Below are 20276 nucleotides of genomic sequence, written 5' to 3' on the forward strand. Positions count from 1 at the left end.
AAAAAAAAAAAAAAAAAACATGAAGTACAATCTCCCTTTGATTTACAAGGTAGTGCATTCCTGGAAAATTCAGTGTATATAATAACCTAGCCAAAACACAGTACCACTCATGTTATTCTTTCCCGAGTTGCTTGTGCCAATGTTTATTTTTATTTTTTTCTTAGAACAGTTTTTAAAGCGACAAATTTTCTTGAGCTCAGTTTTATTCATATTCCATAGGTTCTGATTTCAGTGTTATTTTCTGGATAATCTACAATCTTATTTTTATTTCCTTGATGATCCAAATGCTCTAGAGTTCTTATTTCTAGGCCCTTTTTCAGTTTATATTTGCTATTTGTTCCTAGGACTAGGGTCATAAAATGTAATTTGAGGTATTTAAATATTTTGGAGTTTAATGAGGCTTTCCTGTGGCGTACTTTAAAATTTTGTTTTATAAATGCTCGATGAGATGTAATCTCATTTTCAGGACAAAATACTCTTTCCACAGCTCTGACATAGCTATGGAAACAATTGCTTGTGAGACTAAAATTAAATACAAAGAATCTAAAAAAGAATCCATAAACTGCTTGATATCAGCCTGAAAAATTATGATATTCAGACCCTCTTAACCATTTTTCTTCAAGGTCTAAGAGATGTGTTTTACAGATTATCAAATAATGTGGTTTTGTTGATTATGTCTCTCATGTTTTGTTTTGGGCCTTCAGTGCTCTTCCTGCAGTGGCTCGTAGCATTAATTACGAAAGAACAACTTTTCGACTCAATTAATAAGCATCGATTTTAACTGTGGTGTTATTATTTTTGTGTTCTCTGCTTTCTGTTTGCATCTGCCTGGCATATTGTAGCTAATCCTCTCACTTAAAATCTTTCTCATGTGGAAGCATACAGTTGGTTACATTTTTCAATATAGTTGAAATATCTCAATACATGAATTTATGCCATTTACATCCCTTGTTAGAGATAGTTAGTCTTGCTTCTGTCATCTCATTTTTTAAATTCTCTTTTTGGTTCTTTATATTTAATTACAGTCCCACTGGAAATTGCTTTCTATTTTTCTGTTTTGTTATGTTTTGTTGTTTTTTTGAGATAGGGTCTCATTCCATTGCCCAGGCTGGAGTGCAGTGGCACGATTACAGCTCACTGCAGCAACTTCCCAGGTTCAAACAATCGTCCCACCTCAGCTTCCTGAGTGGCTGGCACTACCAGTGCACACCACCACTTCCGGCTCTTTTACTTTTTTCTTTTTTATTGGTAGAGACAGGGTTTCACCATGTTGCCCATGCTGGTCAAATTCTTAAAAAATAATTATTTAACTGATAATAACAACATTTATGTTGCTCTCTCCCTTCTTCTATCCTCAGTTATTTTTATATCTTCTAGATTCCTGATAGTAATATATTTTCATAAGTTTATGCTACACTGTGTTCTAACATTTACAGCAATAAATGTTTTGTAGCTATAGTTTATAGTTATTCAAATATATTTCTATTTAGAACTTTTCTATGTTTAAGTGAAACTGAAGATCACAAAGAGCTGCTATCTACTACTAAGTGGCAATGCCTGGCACAGAGCAAGGGCTTAACAAATGAAACCTTGTGGTATAATTCTTGCCCGAGTCAAATTAAACAATAAAACAGGCATTACTTTGTTTGAAATGGTAGACTCTGCAGTGTTTAGTCAGCCTTTTAATTTATAATAAATTTTGAGTGACTAATAGAACACAACCATCATACATTTGTAAATCCAAAAACATTAAGAGCAACTTTTTTCTGAACTGAATTTTAAGGTTAAATTCTTATCCATATTGAGCAGGAAAAAAATGAAATCCTAGAAAAACAAAATTTAAATGGGATGTCTTGCTTTGGACCATTCTATAGAGTGTATTAATGCTCAGTAATTGTATCAATGCAGGGCATGTGACTGCTGGGCAAAAGGACAGCTTCTGCTAAGTGAAAAGTAGATATTGAGAATAGCCTGAGTGGCTCATGAACACTGTTTCAAATTAGGAGTGATTTCAGCAGCAAGGAAGCAGTGACTTAAACCATCAGAACATTTTTTTTAAAAAAATTTAACAGTTAGGGGAAGTCCCAGGATTGGCTCAGCAGTTCAATATTCTGGATTTAGGATCCTTCTCACTCAGTCATCCTTAGTTGATTGGCCTTTGTCATCCTCTGATGTCAGGTTAGGATTATAGCTGCCATATTGATAAGCATCTCAAGCAGGAAGATGAGGACAGGACTATAAAGGATTTTCATTTCATGCAGTTGTTTTAATTAAGGAAATGTTTCTTTCTCATAGCTCCTCCAACAGACATGACCTCGAATTGGTAGCATGACCAGCCCAGATAAATCACTACAGAGAGGAGATTATCATGATTGACTGAGTCCAATCTTGAGTAGGGTCTGGAACTCAGACAGACTTAACATAAAATTTCATAGTATGCTAAGTTTTTAATACATTTCTAGTAATATCCATTGTTAGAAAATTAACTCCTAGATACGGGTACAGATACATCAAGTTGTACCTGACTAAAGCAACAGTGTTTTGAGAAAATTCTTTGCCAACTGCATGTGCATTAAGAGTGAACAATCATTCCTCTGATTACTCAAATCTTAACCTGTTTCCAGCTTTAGCTCAAGTTACAGAAACACTATTAAGTGCAATGCAGTGGAAACAGTACGGAGCTGGAGGATGCCAGACGACACTCCAACCCTAAGTCCACTGCTCATCACCTGTGTCACTGTGGGCAAGGTACTCCAGCCCTGCGGCTCAGTTCGCTCCACTGCAAAATATGAAGATAATATCTTCCAAATAGTCGTGGGATTAAATAAGATCATGTATGGAAATTATAAAGACTTTCTCTGATTAATAAGTACAATTTTGCCAACCAGTGTTTAGGCCTGTATAAGATTGCTGTTACAAAAGTAAACTATTTCCTGTCCTCCAGAAGCTTAATTGTAACTGAGCATACATTTGGGGAGAAAAGGGTGGCAGCAGAGGAAAGGGCATTAATACAATTAAGGGACATTTCTTTCTGTTATCGGTTACATTGCATACCTAGTGGTTAAAAATAAAAATTGGTTCACTTCCTATTGGGGATTACCTAATTAGTTCCTAATGTATCACTTGGTAGGAAGCTATGAAATTTTTTTTAAATAATAAAGCTGCTAATAAATTATTTATTGTAAATCTCCAGTGAGTATTAATAGGGAAACTGTTTATGTAGGGTGATTGAAAATATTTATACAGCTATTTTTAAACTGTGTGATGTCATGATAATGACCATTATAAAACAGGAGCTCACAATTATTGAGCACTTCTGTTCCAGGTGTTGTTTTAAGAATACATGGATTCTTTCATTTCATCCCCACCCCATACCATAAGGTAATCACTGTTCTTCTTATTTATTTATTTTTTTTAAGAGAAAATGAAGAACAGAGAGGTTCAATGTTTTTCTCAAGGCTGCAGAGCTGGTAACAGGCAATACCAGAACATGAACTAAAGAATTCTGACTCTAAATCCCACGCTCTTAAATGCTTTTAAATGCTCTTAAAGACAACCTTTCTGTGGATGCAGAGCTGGGGCTGACTGGCTCGAGGACTGAAGCAAGGCCAATGCTAGCTAATTTGCATAAGCAGATGCCAGTTTGTTCCCATATGCACAGCTGGAAAAGTTGAATTTAGCCTAACTTGAGTTCAGGAAGAGGATGCCTGTGACGCTGATTCCTAATGGGGAGGAGGGGAAGGGGTGGGGAGTGGGGGAGGGATGTTCCCACCATTTGATGGTCCTAATTCCTTCCCCCTGTGGTTCTCGACGGTTTTAAATTGCCAGACTATATGGGTGAGAACAACACTAGTGAATTCCATCTCTCCAACAACCTTGATGAAAGCAGTGTTTGACTGAAAAAAAATGTTGAATTTAATTTTAGACATGGCAAGTTCAATTACATCACTTCATATCACAGTAGAAAATAGAATTTGTTCTACCATGGGAAATAGTATAATAGAACAGATCAGAACAGTAGTATAATAAAATATAATATCCAAGTGCAAAAACAATTTTCAAGTACACACATTGTTTGAAGGTACTTTATTAAGATCAAAGATTTTCCATTACATTTATAAATCCTTCCTAGTCAAAAGAAAATAAATAATAAAAATCTGTATCTTTAGAAAGATTTTAAGAACATAGTTTTGTAAGTCTGAGAAGGTTACATTTGTCAATTTCAAATTATTGCAGTTTAGATACATTAAATCATTACACAATACCAGGAAGATCAGCCTTAAAGATACCAAGAACTTCCATATTGCTCAGTAAAACAAGGGTAAAAAATTGAATTTTAATTTCACCTTTTTATGTTTAACTAACTTTAGTCAATTATAGAAGTACAGAATTTCCTTTTTGGTCTTGGATTTTAAATATACAAACTTTAAAAAGTGAACATTCCTATTCTCTTACATAGTGGCTAACACTCGAACTTGAGAGCTGACTTCTAGAGGGAGGAGTGCTATTCTTCTTGCTAGAGAAGGAGGCTGGAGGAAGAAAGTATAGAATTCAGGGCCTTTGGGCTGCAGCTATCAATGAACTCTTGGAGTTGGCCTTGCCTCCTTAAATTTTAATCAAATATCTTTCTAAGCACCAAGGTGGCCATGTAGACACTATTTTTAAGACTATGTCTACTGGCTGGGCATGGTGGATCACACCTGTAATTCCAGGACTTTGGGAGGCCAAGGGAGGAGGACTGCTTGGGCCCAGGAGTTCAAGACCAGCCTGAGCAACATGGCAAGACCCTGCCTCCAATAATAATAATAATAATAATAATAATAATAATAATAATAACTATACTGATTTCTCAAATTGCCAAAGTGCCCCTGTTTTCTCCCCCATTATTTAAAACATATTGTTCTAGCTCTGGCCCTAAATAAAGGTCTGGACCCTTCTTTTTTAAAACGTTATATTTTTATAACATTCCATTATTGCCACCACCAAAAAAAGCCTGTTTCTTTCACTTTATCCTTTATCTCTGTCCCCAAAGTAAAGAACTGAAGTAATTATCTGCATTTATTTTTTAATGTGGGTATTTCAGGGCAAAAGATTTGGACTACCTAAATGACTCTGGTGATTGCCTGAATTATTACTTAGTTCCCATCATTGTTTGTACCAGAAGTCTTGATTTATAGACACTTTTAGACAACGTTTAAAGAAGGGAATACGCTACCCAAACAATCTACTTAAGACTTCAGATTAGCAACCCTCCCTCTTTCATTTTTTAAAAACAAAATCGATGCTATATAATTAATACACTTAGAACTCACTGTCTGGATCATGTTGTTGTATAATACTTAGTCTGATCATCTGTTTTGGTGTGACTATGTGTCAAGGCCACAGGAGTGGTTTCTGTCTCTGTTTCTAATATGAACTTCAAAAGTCTGAAGGAAAACTAGTGAATCATGCTATCTAATGTGCTGTGCACAGATAGCATACTTGGATCTACCTGTGCAAAGCTCAACTATTCACATGGAATGTGACCTTGATTTACAAAACTACTCTTTTAAATTAGGACATCTTGACATACAATCAACTTATTTTATGAATAGCCCCATTTGATATTTAAAAAAATATGCCTTTCAAATATTTCATAAATATATAAAATTTTTCTACATTCTATTTTTTTTAACATGACATTTAAACTCTCTTTACAAATCAACAAAAAATAACATTTTTTTTTCTCTTTGAAAAGTCACAAATGCAATGATTTTCGACTGGCAGGGCTTCACTGCATGCAAGAATGGCAGGATATGTTCTCTTATAGAACGTACAGTCATTTCTAGCATTTTGAAGTATATAATTCACTTGCTGAAAATCAGTAGTATCAAAGAAAAGTGAGAGCTCCCATCTAAATATTTACAATGTAAGAGTCTTTCTTAAACTTCTTTAACAATGGCAAGGTTAGGATGGTGCCTGGACAGTATTAAGAATCATTTTGATGACAAATAAATAAATTAACATTACATGAAAAGTTTTCTAAAACATATCTTAGAGCAACTTAAAGAGAGGGTGATCTATTGCACAGATATGAAAAATAATCTTTAGTTTTTCTTTAATTGTATAAGTAACATGTAAAACATGTTTTACATGTTTTAGAATAGAAATTCTTCTTCTAATTTATTGGGAAAATCCAAAAACAGCTAAAATACCATTTTGGATGACTTCATAAATGTCTTCTGAGGATTTACAAATAAAAATATCCTTTGTAATCATTTCTTGCCACAAGACTCTACCATTGGTACTAATATTAATTCCACAAGGAAAGGCTTTTAGTTACTTATATAATAACTGTTAAAAGGCTACTTTCCCTTATTAAATATTTGTTGAGTCATGACAGGTACTCAAAAGGACTTCTCAAGCTATACTATGGAGGCCATTCACTCAAGGTAAAATTTCAGTTACTCCTTTAAGAAGGATTTTAAAATGCACACACTGTGAATGTATCGCGAGTAGGTAAGAAAAAGTCTGCACTTTTGGAGGATGCCTTACTGCCAGCCCAGCTAAATCTGTGATGATCCACTGGAAACAGCAAAACTGTCCTGTCTGTCTGGAGCTGCTCATGGCTACTGAATTGATACCTTCAAGGGCTAACATTCGAACTTGACAACAGCAGCCATACCTGAGACCAGCTGGAGCACTGAACTCCAATACCTACTAAGCCTCTACCTAGGTCTCTCTGAAAATCTCAGCCTCATCTTGGAGATAGAGCTGTATTAAAGACAGCCAGAAGGTTTGAGGTTTTGCTAAGCATACAGTACTGTGCACATTTTGATTGCAGATCTCATACTCACATATGGGATTTGAAATAAGGCTGTAAAAAGATGCAAACAAACAGCATTCAACCTGAACCAAAATTGTACATCTATGACAGTGATATAGATTTTAAAGCCTACTACCAAAACAGTAATTGATTTCATCATGCACTCTATAAAAAAGAAAATTATGGAAATTTCTCTTAGTTATGAATGTAACCAGCTCACCGGTACCCAGTGGGTCTCTGTCTCTAATTTGTCAAAAGTTGTTTTGAGCTCATTGAATGCCACAGTGAGGTCATCATTTATTATGATTTTGTCAAAAAGATGACCATATTGACTTTCCATTATCTGTGCAGATTTAATCATTTCTTGAAAATCTTCTTCCTACGAAAGGAAGTATTAAAAAAATAATTGGTTAACCAGGCCATTACCTCACTTCACATCAATGCAAACATTCTACAATTGGTTTACCTAATGCTATTCTGTGTTCAGTCTTTCCCCTTAGCCAGAAATAAAAGTCATCCTCTTTAACCACAAGTGCTTCAGAAGCCATAATTTCTAATACTATTTCTCTGATTTGCTTGTAACAAAAACTACTCTGGCAAGAGTCAAAACTCCTGCCTTAACTGAATTGCAGGATAATGAGTCACTAACTCATCATTATGGGGATACATCAGTATTAAAATAGCTATTAGAGAAAAGAATTGTTTACTCTGATGTTTTGGCTGCATTATTTATGCTTATTCATAGGAAGGAATTTATAATATAAACTCCTTTTTCAAAGTTGGACACATTTGTAAATGGATGATTACCATGTTTTTTATTTTGATACGAAGTCTCACTTTGTCACCCAGGCTGCAGTGCAGTGGCGCAATCTCAGTTCACCACAACCTCTGCCTCAATGGTTAAAGCAATTCTCCTGCCTCGGCCTCCTGAGTAGCTGGGATTACAGGCACATGCCACTACACCTGGCTAATTTTTGTATTTTTAGTAGAGACAGGGTTTCTCCATGTTGGCCAGGCTGGTCTGGAACTCCTGACCTCAAGTGATCCACCTGCCTCAGCCTCCCAAAGTGCTGGGATTACAGGCGTGAGCCACCACGCCCAGACAATTACCACGTTCTTTCTATGTCTCATTAGAAGTGTTTCAGGAGCCTTCGTGTCTCACATTTTTAAAACCAGGAAGTATTTTAGTTGGCTATATAACATAAATGTAAGAGAGCCAAATCCTATGTTATCCTTTCTTATCTTCATTGAAAAACCTTTAAAATGTCTAAATAGTACAATATATCTTTATGTTGCAACATGCTGAAATAATTTGAGTCTGCATTTCATTGTCACATAAGATTTCACAATAACAGAAAATTTAATTTTAGTGTTGATCAAGAGTCTAAGTAACTAACATCACATGACAGTACCTACTCAGAACGAATATGTACTGTTGGCATGTGAAAAAAGGTATTTATCAAATATACTGGGAATCAGAAATGTGATCTATATTTTGTAACCACAATGAACAGTTCATAAATTAATACAGACTAAAGTTAACGATGAGCTAATTAAGAGAGGGAAGAAAGAAATAAGCTTTTGACATTTAATTTCTTTGCTTTTGATTTTTGGTCCAAAGGTAGACTATATTATCTTAAGATTAAGAACAAAAACAATAAAAGGTCTTGCCAGAAGCCATTATATTCATGAATATATCACAATCATCATTTCCAATAACACTCATAGAAAATACAAATATTATTGCTGAATAATATTGGTCTACTTATGTTATACCCAAAATAGTGATTTTCTTTTGCTGTGCTAAATGTAATTATTGACCCAAGGAGACAGGCAAGGCAAGTTATTAAATTTTTCATTTGGACTCTTAATGAGTAACAGTAACTGATGGTATTTTTAGCTTCAAAATAAGCTGCTCTGTAAATTAATTGGTCTAGATTTTATACAAATGTTTGGCCTACAGTAGTATGAAATATATGCATAACAGCATATAAAATAGCTTTGAGTCAATTGAATATGAAGATCCATTCACCAAAGCGCAAAAAGTGTAACTATTCAAAAGGTATGTACCTAAATACAATTCTTTGACTGATTTTTTGATCTACTATACTCTTCCCGAGTACTTGCAGCTGTATGTACGTTTTCAGACATACGACTATATCTTATGTCTTATCTACTGCTTATATCTACCGCTTATATCTTATCCCCAAGCTTTTTGTGGTTGTTGTCGAGACAGGGTCTCACTCTGTTGCCCAGGCTGAAGAGCAGTGGTGTGATCTCAGCTCGCTGCACTCTCAATCTCCTGGGATCTTGTGATCTTCCCACCTCAGCCTCCCAAGTAGCTGGGAATACAGGTGTGCACCATCATGCCTGGCTAATTTTTGTATTTGTTGTAGAGATGGGGTTTCACCATGTTGGCCAGTCTTAAACTCTTGGGCTCAAGTGATCCTCCTGCTTCAGCCTCCCACAGTGCTGGGATTGCAGGTGTGAGCCACCACACCTGGCCCCCAAGTATCATTATACTTACTGTGAAGGGCTTTGCAGCACTTTGGTCATCCCTGCTTGAGATAATCTTTGCATTTTTTCTTGTTTCTCTCAAACGCTCTATTGATGGAGGCTTTATAAATATCACATAGGGCTTAAATTCTAGTGTCCTTAAATGCTTCACTGTCTACAAGGAAGAAAAGAAAGTTTTCTCACATTTCTCCATAGCATCATGAATTACTGAATTTTCTTTCTAAGGAGAAAATTCCTTGAAATTATTCTTTAAGATCAGTAGTCCTCTCAATATATTATTATTCAATTAACTATTGACAATTAAATGTAATAAACACCTATATAAAAAGCTGAGGAATGTAAGAGCATTTAAAAATGTTCCAAAATATATCATAATTAACATTGAACAGAAGTGGCTAAAAATATCACAAAACTGGTTTTTAGATCAAATATCCCAAAGGTGTGATGAGTTAAATCAACTTCTGTCCATGAACGTCTTCCAACCATCCCTTATAAGCCCCTTCCTGATTTCAGGCAGGAGTTCTCCTCTTTCACCCTAAGCTACAGACTGCCCTGCAAGGGCAGCCTCCTGCTCTCCCTGAAGCCTGTTCACATTGCTTCATCAAACAGTCGATGTTCTATACTCTATGCTTCTGGGAACCCATCGATAATCAACGGTAGGAGCTGAAAGTTATCCTTGATGAGCTGAAACTACACTGTGGGAGTCTGAGAGCAACTGTACCTGGGACACCAGCAGAGAGGCTCTGCATAAGCAGGACTGTCCCGTTCACTGTTGGTGCCTGATATGGTTTGGATCTGTGTCCATACCCAAATCCCATGTTGAAATGTAATCCCCACCGCCGGAGGTGCAGCCTGGTGGGAGGTGACTGGATCACAGGGGCAGTTTCTTAGGGTTTAACACAATTCCTCTTGGTGCTGTCATTGCAATAGTCAGTTTTTGTGAGATCTGGTTGCTTAAAAGTGTGTGGCGCCTCCCTGCTCTCTCTCTTCCTCCTGCACTAGCCATGTGAAGTGCTCACTCCTCCTTTGCCTTCCGCCATGACTAAGTTTCCTGAGGCCTCTCCAGCATCATGCTTCCTGTATAGTCTGCAGAACCATGAGCCAATTAAACGTCTTTTTTTTTTTTTTAAATAAATTACCCAGTCTCAGGTATTTCTTTATAGCAATTCAATAATGGACTAACATAGTGCCCAAGTCAGGAGGCAGCCTCCCTGATGACTGTTGAAACCCTCTTACTCCAGATTCATCTTCCTTTAGAGGTGCAAAGGGCTTCTGCAGGTCATTCTAGTATTTGGAGGTTTTGCACCGCAGAGTGCAGCCATCAGAGGAAAGATAAACCATGGTCCCTGGGAAATGAGGAAAATGCTGTGGGCTGGGAGTCTGCTGGAAGATACATGGTTTGATAGGGGATTGAATGGCTTCATACACTGACATTCTCAGTTCAGAACGTTCATAATGGAGTGTCCAGGATGACAGGTGCAGATCTGGCAGTTGCAATGGGGCTTTCATTCAGTACAGTTCCTGTAAAACGCCGTTCAGTTCTAGTGGGGGGTATTTGCTAGGATATATACAGAACCGAAGTCAAAGACCTGGAGCCAAAATATCCATTTTTAAAAATTATAGACACTGATACCAATACATAACACATAAGAATGCATTATGCATGTCACAATGTGATATATTTTTTAAAAATACAGAATACATAGAAATATCTAAGAGCTGCTTTACTTGACAAAAACTGGATATAAATAGGTGTTACAAACGCAGGTCTTGGAGCTTCCGCCACTTCTCTTTTCTAATAATATTATGGGCTTTTCTTTTTTTCCACCAAAGATGTCTCAAATTACATTTAAATGCTTTTGCCATCTCAGAAAAGCCAAATATATGCCAAAAGCGAGTTGATTTCATATGTATTTCATATTGAAATGCTCACATAAGGTGCTGTACATGACGTGGGTCAGAAGGATATTGAATAGTTCATTGTTTACTTACATGAGGCTGAACATCCAACAAACAAACTTTGTTTTTAGCGAGGACAGACCGAACTGAGTCTATACTTGTGCCATAGTAGTTGTTTTTATATTCTCCATATTCAATAAACCTGTAAAAAATTAGATGCATCAGAATCATTTGTGAATTTAAAATAATTATAGGTGGCAAGATAAAATTCATAAGTAGAAGTCGTTTCTGTTGAACATGTAATTTTTTAAAACTATGTTTAATAAAATAAACAGAGCCAAGTATTTCAAAATGTCAATTTTTAGAAAATATTTTATTTTACATTTTCAAATCAGTAACACTTGCTTAAATTACACTTAAGCAGAAAAAAAGTACTTTAGTCTAGTAGGGCTCTAATGTTTTCCATCACCGCCCCCCCGCCACCTTTTTTTCAGAACTAATGCAGTGCAATAAAATGGTGAATAAGCCAAACAATAGAAACTACTGGAATTTCATTGCATGCTACAGACTAACCCAGCCCAGCTTCAGAACTAGAGGCACTGGGTGGTGGCTAATGGAGCCAGGGCAGCCGATCATGTGCTATAAAAACACAGTCACTGCGCCAAATTCGAAAAAAGCATTTCGATGTTTCAATAAAAATCCACGATCCTGCATTAAAACACATATTGCTTCTGATAGCCTAAAATATTCATGCCTCAGCAGATGGAAAACCTGGATGGGAAGCAATGGGGTGGGCTTGGAGCTAGCTAGAGGAGACGGCACCAGAAAGTTAATTACCATCATTTCAATTTTTAGAAGAGCCAATGAGAGAATGAGATGCGGGTGTGGAAGCAGATGCTGAAACTAGTGATATACTACATAGTTGTTCATTAGTTTTTGAAGTAAAATTCTATCCAAATTGTATGTTAAGATTCAATTAGTGGGCTGGCAGGAGGTCAGAATAAGACACTTGCAACCTTCCCTCATTCTGGAAAATAATGCCTACATATTTTATAGAAATGAAGCAAATCCAGGTTACTAAAAAATTAGAGGTGAAGATTAATAATTACCAACCAAAGTATTACCTTTTCATCTGTTTCAAATATTATCATGATAACTAAAATACATTTCAAATGGAGGGGGACTCTCAGTTGTCTAAAACTGAACAGGCATGTGCTCATCAAAAACAGTCACATGAAAATTCTCAAAAATGTCCACATACTTGTTATTTTGTACATCTGTCTCAAACAAATGCTTGGAAATGAAAATGTATTCAACACCATCACTCTCCTGGCTTCTTTTTGCTCTGGTAGTATCTGTGATTTAATGAAAAGGAGTTTAGAAAAGCCCATATCAGCCACCTTAAGGAAAATATTAAAAAAAGAAATCAAGCATAGTTTTTTCAAAAGGATTTAAAAATCTATTTAAAAAGCGAATTAGCTAATAAAATATAGTAAGCTGTTATAAATCCAGATTTTCCACTGTTATTAAAATTATATTGACTTGAAGATGGATAAAAAAGTTAATTGCGTTGTATGTCTGTGCTATTATTTGCTATTTTGCAGGCTCTCTAACCTGATATAAGAATGATATTTAAACTTGTGTGGAAAAAAACCTTTCTTTTGCAAATAGTATGCTTATTAGCTTTATTGATCGTTACTCATTAAAGCAAATCTAATGACCACTAAGTTGTTAGGAAAACTCTGAAATTGTTTGACTCTCCTCCTCTCATGAGACATGGTGGCTATGCCATCAAAGTTTTGTTTTACTAGCCACGTAAAGTCAAATACTTCTGTGTGCTATTCATTCCTCCTTTGCGAAGTTTTAAATAGCATCATTTTAGAATTCTATTGAACTTCTAACCTTTCCGTAATCTTGCCTAATTATTTATTAATAAATTAAAATGGAGCAGAAAATATAGGATTCATTAAAAGGACAACAAGAACAAAGCCTAAGACACTCCAGTGCTGACATGGCAAATGTAAACCCACTACAAGCCAACCTTCTTGCAGATCCGAACTAAAACTATGGATGCCAATAAACTATCTGAACATTTTGAAAATAAGGAAAGCAGGTAGACTGTAGAGGGGAGTACAACTGCATGGCGAGAAGTTTGACTTTATTTTCCTCTTAGGTTTGCCCCAAGGGTGGGAATCCTCCACAGAGCAGCATGGTAGAATTTGCAGCTAAACACTAATAGAAGCCCTAATGTTTTGGCTCAAAGATCCAGGAAGAAAAAAAGTCCCCATGGTTTGAAAAGCGTGGAGGAAATCCAGGAGTGGAGAAAGTTGAAGAAGAAAATACTTTAATTCTGTGTATGAACAACAGTCTAAGAATCGCGTCTGTGCTATATACATGCAGTTCAAATTCAGACCATCATGGCAAAGGCCTTATGAAGTGAACTGAGAGTGGAATGTCCAGGTCTCAGCCTAAGCCCTGAATAGCAGTAGCGCAAAACATATCTAAGCTAATGAAGAAAAGTCTTAAAGAACTGAGCTGAGATCTGAAGCATGCACACAAGTCTTAGATTAATCTTTGCACCAAAACAGGCTCAAATCAATATAACAAATGAGATAAAAGCAGCTGACAGCAAAAATAAAAATACCAATTCTCCAGAATATTGTAACAGGACCTAGTGTTAATACAACATTACATTCACAATGTCCAAAATGCAATCTGAAATCATTTAACATAAAATAACAACAACAACAACAACAAAGACCAATATTTAAGGGGAAAGAAAGCAGATGGCAGCTCTGAATGACCTGGAAGTCAGATTAGACAAAGGCTTTAAAGCAGGTACCATAACTATGCTTGAAAAGGTAAAGGAAAATATACTTGAATCGAACAAAAATATAAATTCTTAGCAGAGAAACAGAAACTATGAAGAAAAACCAAATAGAAATTGTAGAACTGAAAAATATAAATAATAGCAACAAATCACTAGGTGGGCCCAGTAACAGAATGACAGAAAGAAAAGCCAGTGAACTTAAAGACAGGGTGATAAAATTGTATCTGAGCAACAACAACAAGATTTTAAAAATATAGATGGAACTCCAGGGACCTATGAGAAAACATGTATGTCACAGGAGTGCTAGAAGGAGAGGGAAAAAAGAGGTTAGGCCAGAAAAATATGTTTGAAGAAATCAAGGCCCCAAACTTCCGTAATTTGGCGAAAGACATAAACTTATAGATTTCAGTAGCTCAGCAAATCCCAAACAGGATACACTCAGAAGAAAATATTATGCCCAGATATATTATAACCAAACTATTAAAACCCAAAGATAAATTTAAAAATCTCAAAGCAGCTAGGAAAAGGCACATAACACATAAGTGAATAATGACTTAAACTGTCACAGATATGTTAACATAAATCATAATAATAAGAAATCAATGAAATATCTTTAAAGCATTGAAGGAAAAGACTTAATCAAAATGGGTTTCAAGAATAAAGGCAAAATAAAGACCTCCTCAGATGAAGAGAAACTAATAGAATTCCCCAGCAGACTGTTCTAAAAGAAATAATCAAGGAAGTTTTTTAGGCTGAAGAGAAATGATGAGGAGGAAATTTCTATTTTCAGGAATGAGGAAAAAACAAATAGCTGTGTAAATGTAAAAGTCTACTTTTTTCCTCTTAGGTTCATTAAGATATATATGATCATTTTAAAGACAAGTTATAATATTGTCTGATAGAGTTTTCAATGTATGCAAATGTAATACACTTGACACCTAAAACAAAAAGATTAGGCTGGGGGAAAGGGTCTTAAATGGTTGCCAGGTTTCTATATTTTATGTGAGTTGACACCAAGTTAAACTCCAAGCAGACCACAAATAGTTAGATATACATACTTTAATATTTAGAACAACCAGTAAAAAATGAATGCAGAGATACCACCAGAGAGTCAATGGGTAGACTAAAATGGAAACGAAAAAGGATTCAATCCAAAAGAAGGCAGAAAAGGAAGACAAATGCAATAAAATACAGAGGAAACAAACGGAAAACAAATAAGAAAATAGTAGCTTAAATTTAATCATTTCCATAATTTTATATATATATATTTACTATATATATCAAAGGTTGGCTTTATATATATAAATTTATTTATATATAACATATACATTTAAATATAACATTTGTTTATATATAAATGAAAATAAATAGAAATATATATAAAATATATAATATAAATTATTTATCTATCTATATATATATACCAAAGGTTGACTTAACATTAGAAAAGCAGTAGAATTCATAAAATTAAGAAATTAATGGCAGCCAAGACAATCATTTCAATGCATGCAAAGAAAGCATTTTTTAAAACTTCGACAGCATTCACAATAGTCTCAGCAAAGTAGGAGTAACAGTAATGTCCTCAAACTGATAAAGGACCTCAATGAGCCAACATTATATTAATGGTAAAAGATGGAGCTGTTTTCCCCTGAGATCAGGAGCGAGGCAAGTGTGCTAAATAACAACATGAAAAACAAGCTTGAAATGAGTCAAGATCTAAATGTAAAACCTAAAACTGAAACTTCTAGAAGACAACAGAATATCTTTGCAACCTTGAGATAGCAAATAACTTTTACATAGAACAGGAACATTACAAAACATAAAAGAAAAATTGATAAATTAGATTTCATCAAAATTAAACACTTTTGCTTTTTAAAAGACACCATTAAAAAAAAAAATGAAAAGGCCAGTCACAGACTGGAAGAAAATATGTGTAACACATTTATCAGATGAAGAACAGGTATCTATGAGTAGAACTCTCAAAACTCAGTAATTAGACAAACAATCCACTTTTTAAAAATGGGCCAGACATGGTGGCTCACACCTGTAATCCCACCACTTTGGGAGTCTGAGGCAGGTGATCACTTGAGGCCAGGAGTTCCAAACCACCCTGGCCAAAATAGTGAAGCCCCATCTCTACTATAAATATAAAAATTAGCTAGACATGGTGGCACACAACTGTAATCCCAGCTACTCAGGAGGCTGAGGTGGGAGAATCGCTTGAACCCAGGAGGTGGAAGTTGGAGTGACCCAAAGCACACCACTGCACTTTAGCCAGAGCAGCAGAGCAAGACTCTGTCTTAAAAAAAAATGGTTAAAATATTTAAACACACACTCTACCAAAGAAGATATATAAATGGCTGAATTCATAAAATCAGGAGTCCCCAACCCCCAAGCAACACTGGTCTATGGCCTGTTAGGAACCAGGCCACACAGAAGGTGAGCAGCAGGTGGGCAAGGGAGTGTTATCACCTGAGCTCCACCCCCTTATGGCACTGGTTTCCCATAAGACCATGAACCCAATTGTGAACTGCATGTGCGAGGGACCTAGATTATGCCCTCCTTATGATAATCTAATGCCTGATTATTTGAGGTGGAACAGTATGTCTGACCTCATCCCCTCCTGTCGTGTCTGTGGAAAAATTGTCTTCCATGAAACTGCTCCCCGGTGCCAAAAAGGTTGGGGACTGCTGCATAAAATTACGCTAGTCATTAGTTAACGCAAACTGAAGTATGAGATACCACTACATACTGATGGTGACAAAAATTTAGAAGACTGACTACACCAGGTGTTGGCAAAAATGTGGAACACCCAGAGCTCACATGTGCTACTAGTGGTTTGTAAGATGGTATAACTACTTTGGAAATCGGTTTAGTAGTTTCCTAACAAATTAAACCACATGGTCTTGTCATTCCTCTCCTACTTATTTGGCCAAAGAGAAATAAAAACACATATGCATCAAAAGACTTGTACAAAAACCTTGTAATAACTTTATTTATGATAGCCAAAAATGGGGATAGAGGGAGAAACCCCTAAATATTCATCAACAGGTAAATGGATAGACAAATAGTGGTATTTCTATACAATGGCATGCTATTCAGCATGAAGAGGGATGAAAAGGAATGAATTATTGATGTAGGAAACAACAAGGGTGAATCTTACATTCATTATGCTGAGTGGAAAAAGTCTGGCAAAGAAAAAAATGGATGCATACTGTGTAATCCTATTTAGGTAACACAGTAAATCATTTCAAATAATCAATAGTGACAGAATACAGATCAGTGGTTGCTTGGGAACAGGTTGCAAGACTAGATTACCAAGAGCACAAGGAAAGTTTTTGAGATGGAAACATTCATTATGTTGGCTGTAGTGATGATTTTGCATGTGTATGCAGATGCTAAAACTGATCTAATTGTGTATTTTTAAATATATGCAGTTTATTCCAATTACATCTTGATGTTACAAAAAATAATCTGAGAAGCAGTGGGTGGGGGGGCGGGATGTAACTTAATAGAAAATGTAATGGATAAAACTCAACTAATTTAAATTACATCCCAAAGTTTAATTCCCTTTTATTTAGTTAGCAAGAATATTTTAATACAATGTTCAGATCTCTTTAAACAGTTTTTAATACCTGCTCTGCAGGTGGCACACCAAGAGGTAGTGCTACTCTTTGAAATGAAATGTCATATGCTTTATAGGAACAGCATGAAGTACTGGTACACTGTATTCTAAACTGGTACATTGTATTCTATCATAAAGCCTAAAGCTTTACAACAGAAAAATACCCTACTGAGTGTATATTACTCAATTAATATCCAAGAACATGAGCAATATTAAAATTAGTATAATGCTCTGCTTTGGAGTTTAGGCTTAATGTTCATTTATTACTTAATCAGTTTTGTTGTTGCTATTTGCTAGTGTTCCTTCAGCAAATAGTTGGCCTAAGTAAAAAGTATTGCTGACAATCAAAATTGAGAATTTCTGTGCATTGATTTCTTTCTTATGGACAGAGAAAAGATTGTCTTTATTCAATTGTGATGGCAGGACATTTTGGTTGAAAATCTGCAACACATGGTTGAAAGATTACTTCCCTGATACATAGCATCCCACAACAGGGTTAAAATATTTTTAGAACCACATCAAGTGGTAATTGAATAAGACATTGATGACATCACCAAATGCATTTATAATGTGTCTACAACCAAATTGTTTGCTTATCATAATCAACCTGAATTACCCAGGTCTGATGTTATTTTACTGATGAAGAATGTCAGGGCCTAATTATAATGAGTTTCATAGGAACCTCATGACCTCATTCACAATGAGGAATCCTGAATAAGAGATTTGAAATCCTTATGAGAAGGAGACTCAAAGGGAAAGATGTGCACGTTAACCACAAGGCAGGCACAACTTTGTCACAGCTCACTGAGTACCCAATGTGTTCCCAGATTAAGGCAAAATAGGAAACAAAATAGGAGCCCTTTCCCCATTTCCCCAAAATATCCCAAAATGGCTGTCCTGGGGAGATAGGAAAAAAAAATTTTTAACTGGTACCCTACTTATACTATCTTTTTTAAATTTTTTTTAAGAAAATGCAAGTGAGGTATCCTATGGACAAAGAAGTTTTCTAGAGCATGGATGCTTGAAAACCTACAAAAACACAAAAACTGCAATAGATGTCTTTCTGGGAATCATAGAAAGTGATTAACAGATGTGGTTGACTCAGAATGCCCAAATTCTAAACTACACAGACTTTGGAATCCATCAAATATATGATGTCTACTGTAATACTTTTTGTTACCTGTTTTATTTTAATGTAATGCACACAAGATCCTTTTGACTGGTTGTATTAACAGTCATTCAGATTTACTGATGATAACCTATGGCCTTAAAACGATGTTGATGTTGCTTTTCAAGGAGGAAATTTCCCACAAGCTGGGCATGGTGGCTCACATCTGAAATCCCAGCATGTTAAGGGGCTGCGGCAGGAGGATCATCTGAGGCCAGGAGTTTGAGATTAGATTAGCCTGGGCAAAGTAGTGAGACTTCATCTCTACAATCAATCAATAAGAAACTTCCCACAGAGAAGCAAAACGCAGAAAGTGAGAGTTTCAGCCACCACTTTCTTGGAAAGCAACTTTGAATGTTTAATATTATTACATGGATAATTTTTAAAGACTTCATATAGCTCATTCAGTCATTTTAGCTCGGGTATTTACCTGATTTAGCATCTATTTAAATAATTTTTTTTAAATTAAGGTAATTACAAATTCACAAGTAATTACAAAAATTGTACAGAGAGGTCCCATGTAAAATCACTCAGCTTCCTCTTGAAATATTTACATAACTACAGCATTTTTAGGAAAACCAGAAAATCAGCAAACTACAGTTAATAAACTATTATTTCTTTTTAACATTTAAGAGCCTGAGTATGATACAATAACTCATATATACACATAAAAGTGTATATAACTTCCTTACTTTTCACAGGTTTAACACCCCATGCAGCCAGCACTCTAACAAGAAGCAAAAAATTGCTAGCACTTCAGAATCACTTCTTGGGTTCCTGTTCTAACCCAACTCCTTGACATTTCTAAGAGCAGACATGAATGTTGCTTTTATTGCAATTATAAAAATGAAATCATACTGCCTCATTATTCTCTTGGGTCTGCCTCCTTTTGCTCAACACATTTGTGGGATTCATTCTTACTGTTGCATGTAGTTGCAGATTGTTCTTTCTCATTGCATTACAGTATTCCATTGTATGCATGTACTAGACTTCTTCATTCTACTTATTCAAGTGATAAGTATTGGGTAGTTTTCAGTTTTGAACTTTTATGAATAGCTAAGAATATCTCAGTACGTGTCTTTTGGTGAACGTGTTTATGCATTTCCATTGGGTAGGCAGTAGGAGCAGAATTGCTGGGTCACAGGGTATGTGTTTGCTCAGCTTTAGTGGATACTGCAACTTAGTTTTCCAAAATGATTATGCAGCAATCCCATCAGCAATGTGCAGGAGTTCCTTTGGTCCATACTTTTTTCTGGTGGATATGTAATACATGCTTTCAAAAACAAAATTATGGAAATAAACATCAAACAATACTGGTGGTATAATCAAAGCAATCATTTTTCTCCAATATTCAAGACTCTGCACAAAGTATTTTATAAAGCAAAACTATCTAAAATTCTAAAATTACTCTTAAAATATATTCTAATTTATT

General features: G+C 35.5%; 1 protein-coding gene across 6 annotated transcripts in view; it reads right to left on the minus strand.

Annotated features, from left to right (window-relative positions):
• The window catches only part of MPP7 (MAGUK p55 scaffold protein 7), a 232469-nt gene that overhangs the window by 972 nt on the left and 211221 nt on the right, over positions 1–20276 (minus strand). For 5 of the 6 annotated variants that reach the window (XM_074405162.1, XM_074405158.1, XM_074405161.1 and 2 more), the window contains 4 exons: positions 12483–12576; positions 11315–11423; positions 9333–9476; positions 7026–7184 (listed from right to left, as the gene is read on the minus strand). In XM_074405162.1, coding sequence (XP_074261263.1) covers positions 7026–7184; positions 9333–9476; positions 11315–11423; positions 12483–12576 — 506 coding nt within the window. Of the gene's footprint in view, positions 1–3; positions 7185–9332; positions 9477–11314; positions 11424–12482; positions 12577–20276 lie in introns of those variants that run through there. The other variant, XM_003938395.4, reaches the window with a different exon arrangement.

The sequence above is a fragment of the Saimiri boliviensis genome, chromosome 8, assembly GCF_048565385.1.
Source record: "Saimiri boliviensis isolate mSaiBol1 chromosome 8, mSaiBol1.pri, whole genome shotgun sequence".
In the NCBI taxonomy this organism is placed as follows: Eukaryota; Metazoa; Chordata; class Mammalia; order Primates; family Cebidae; genus Saimiri; species Saimiri boliviensis.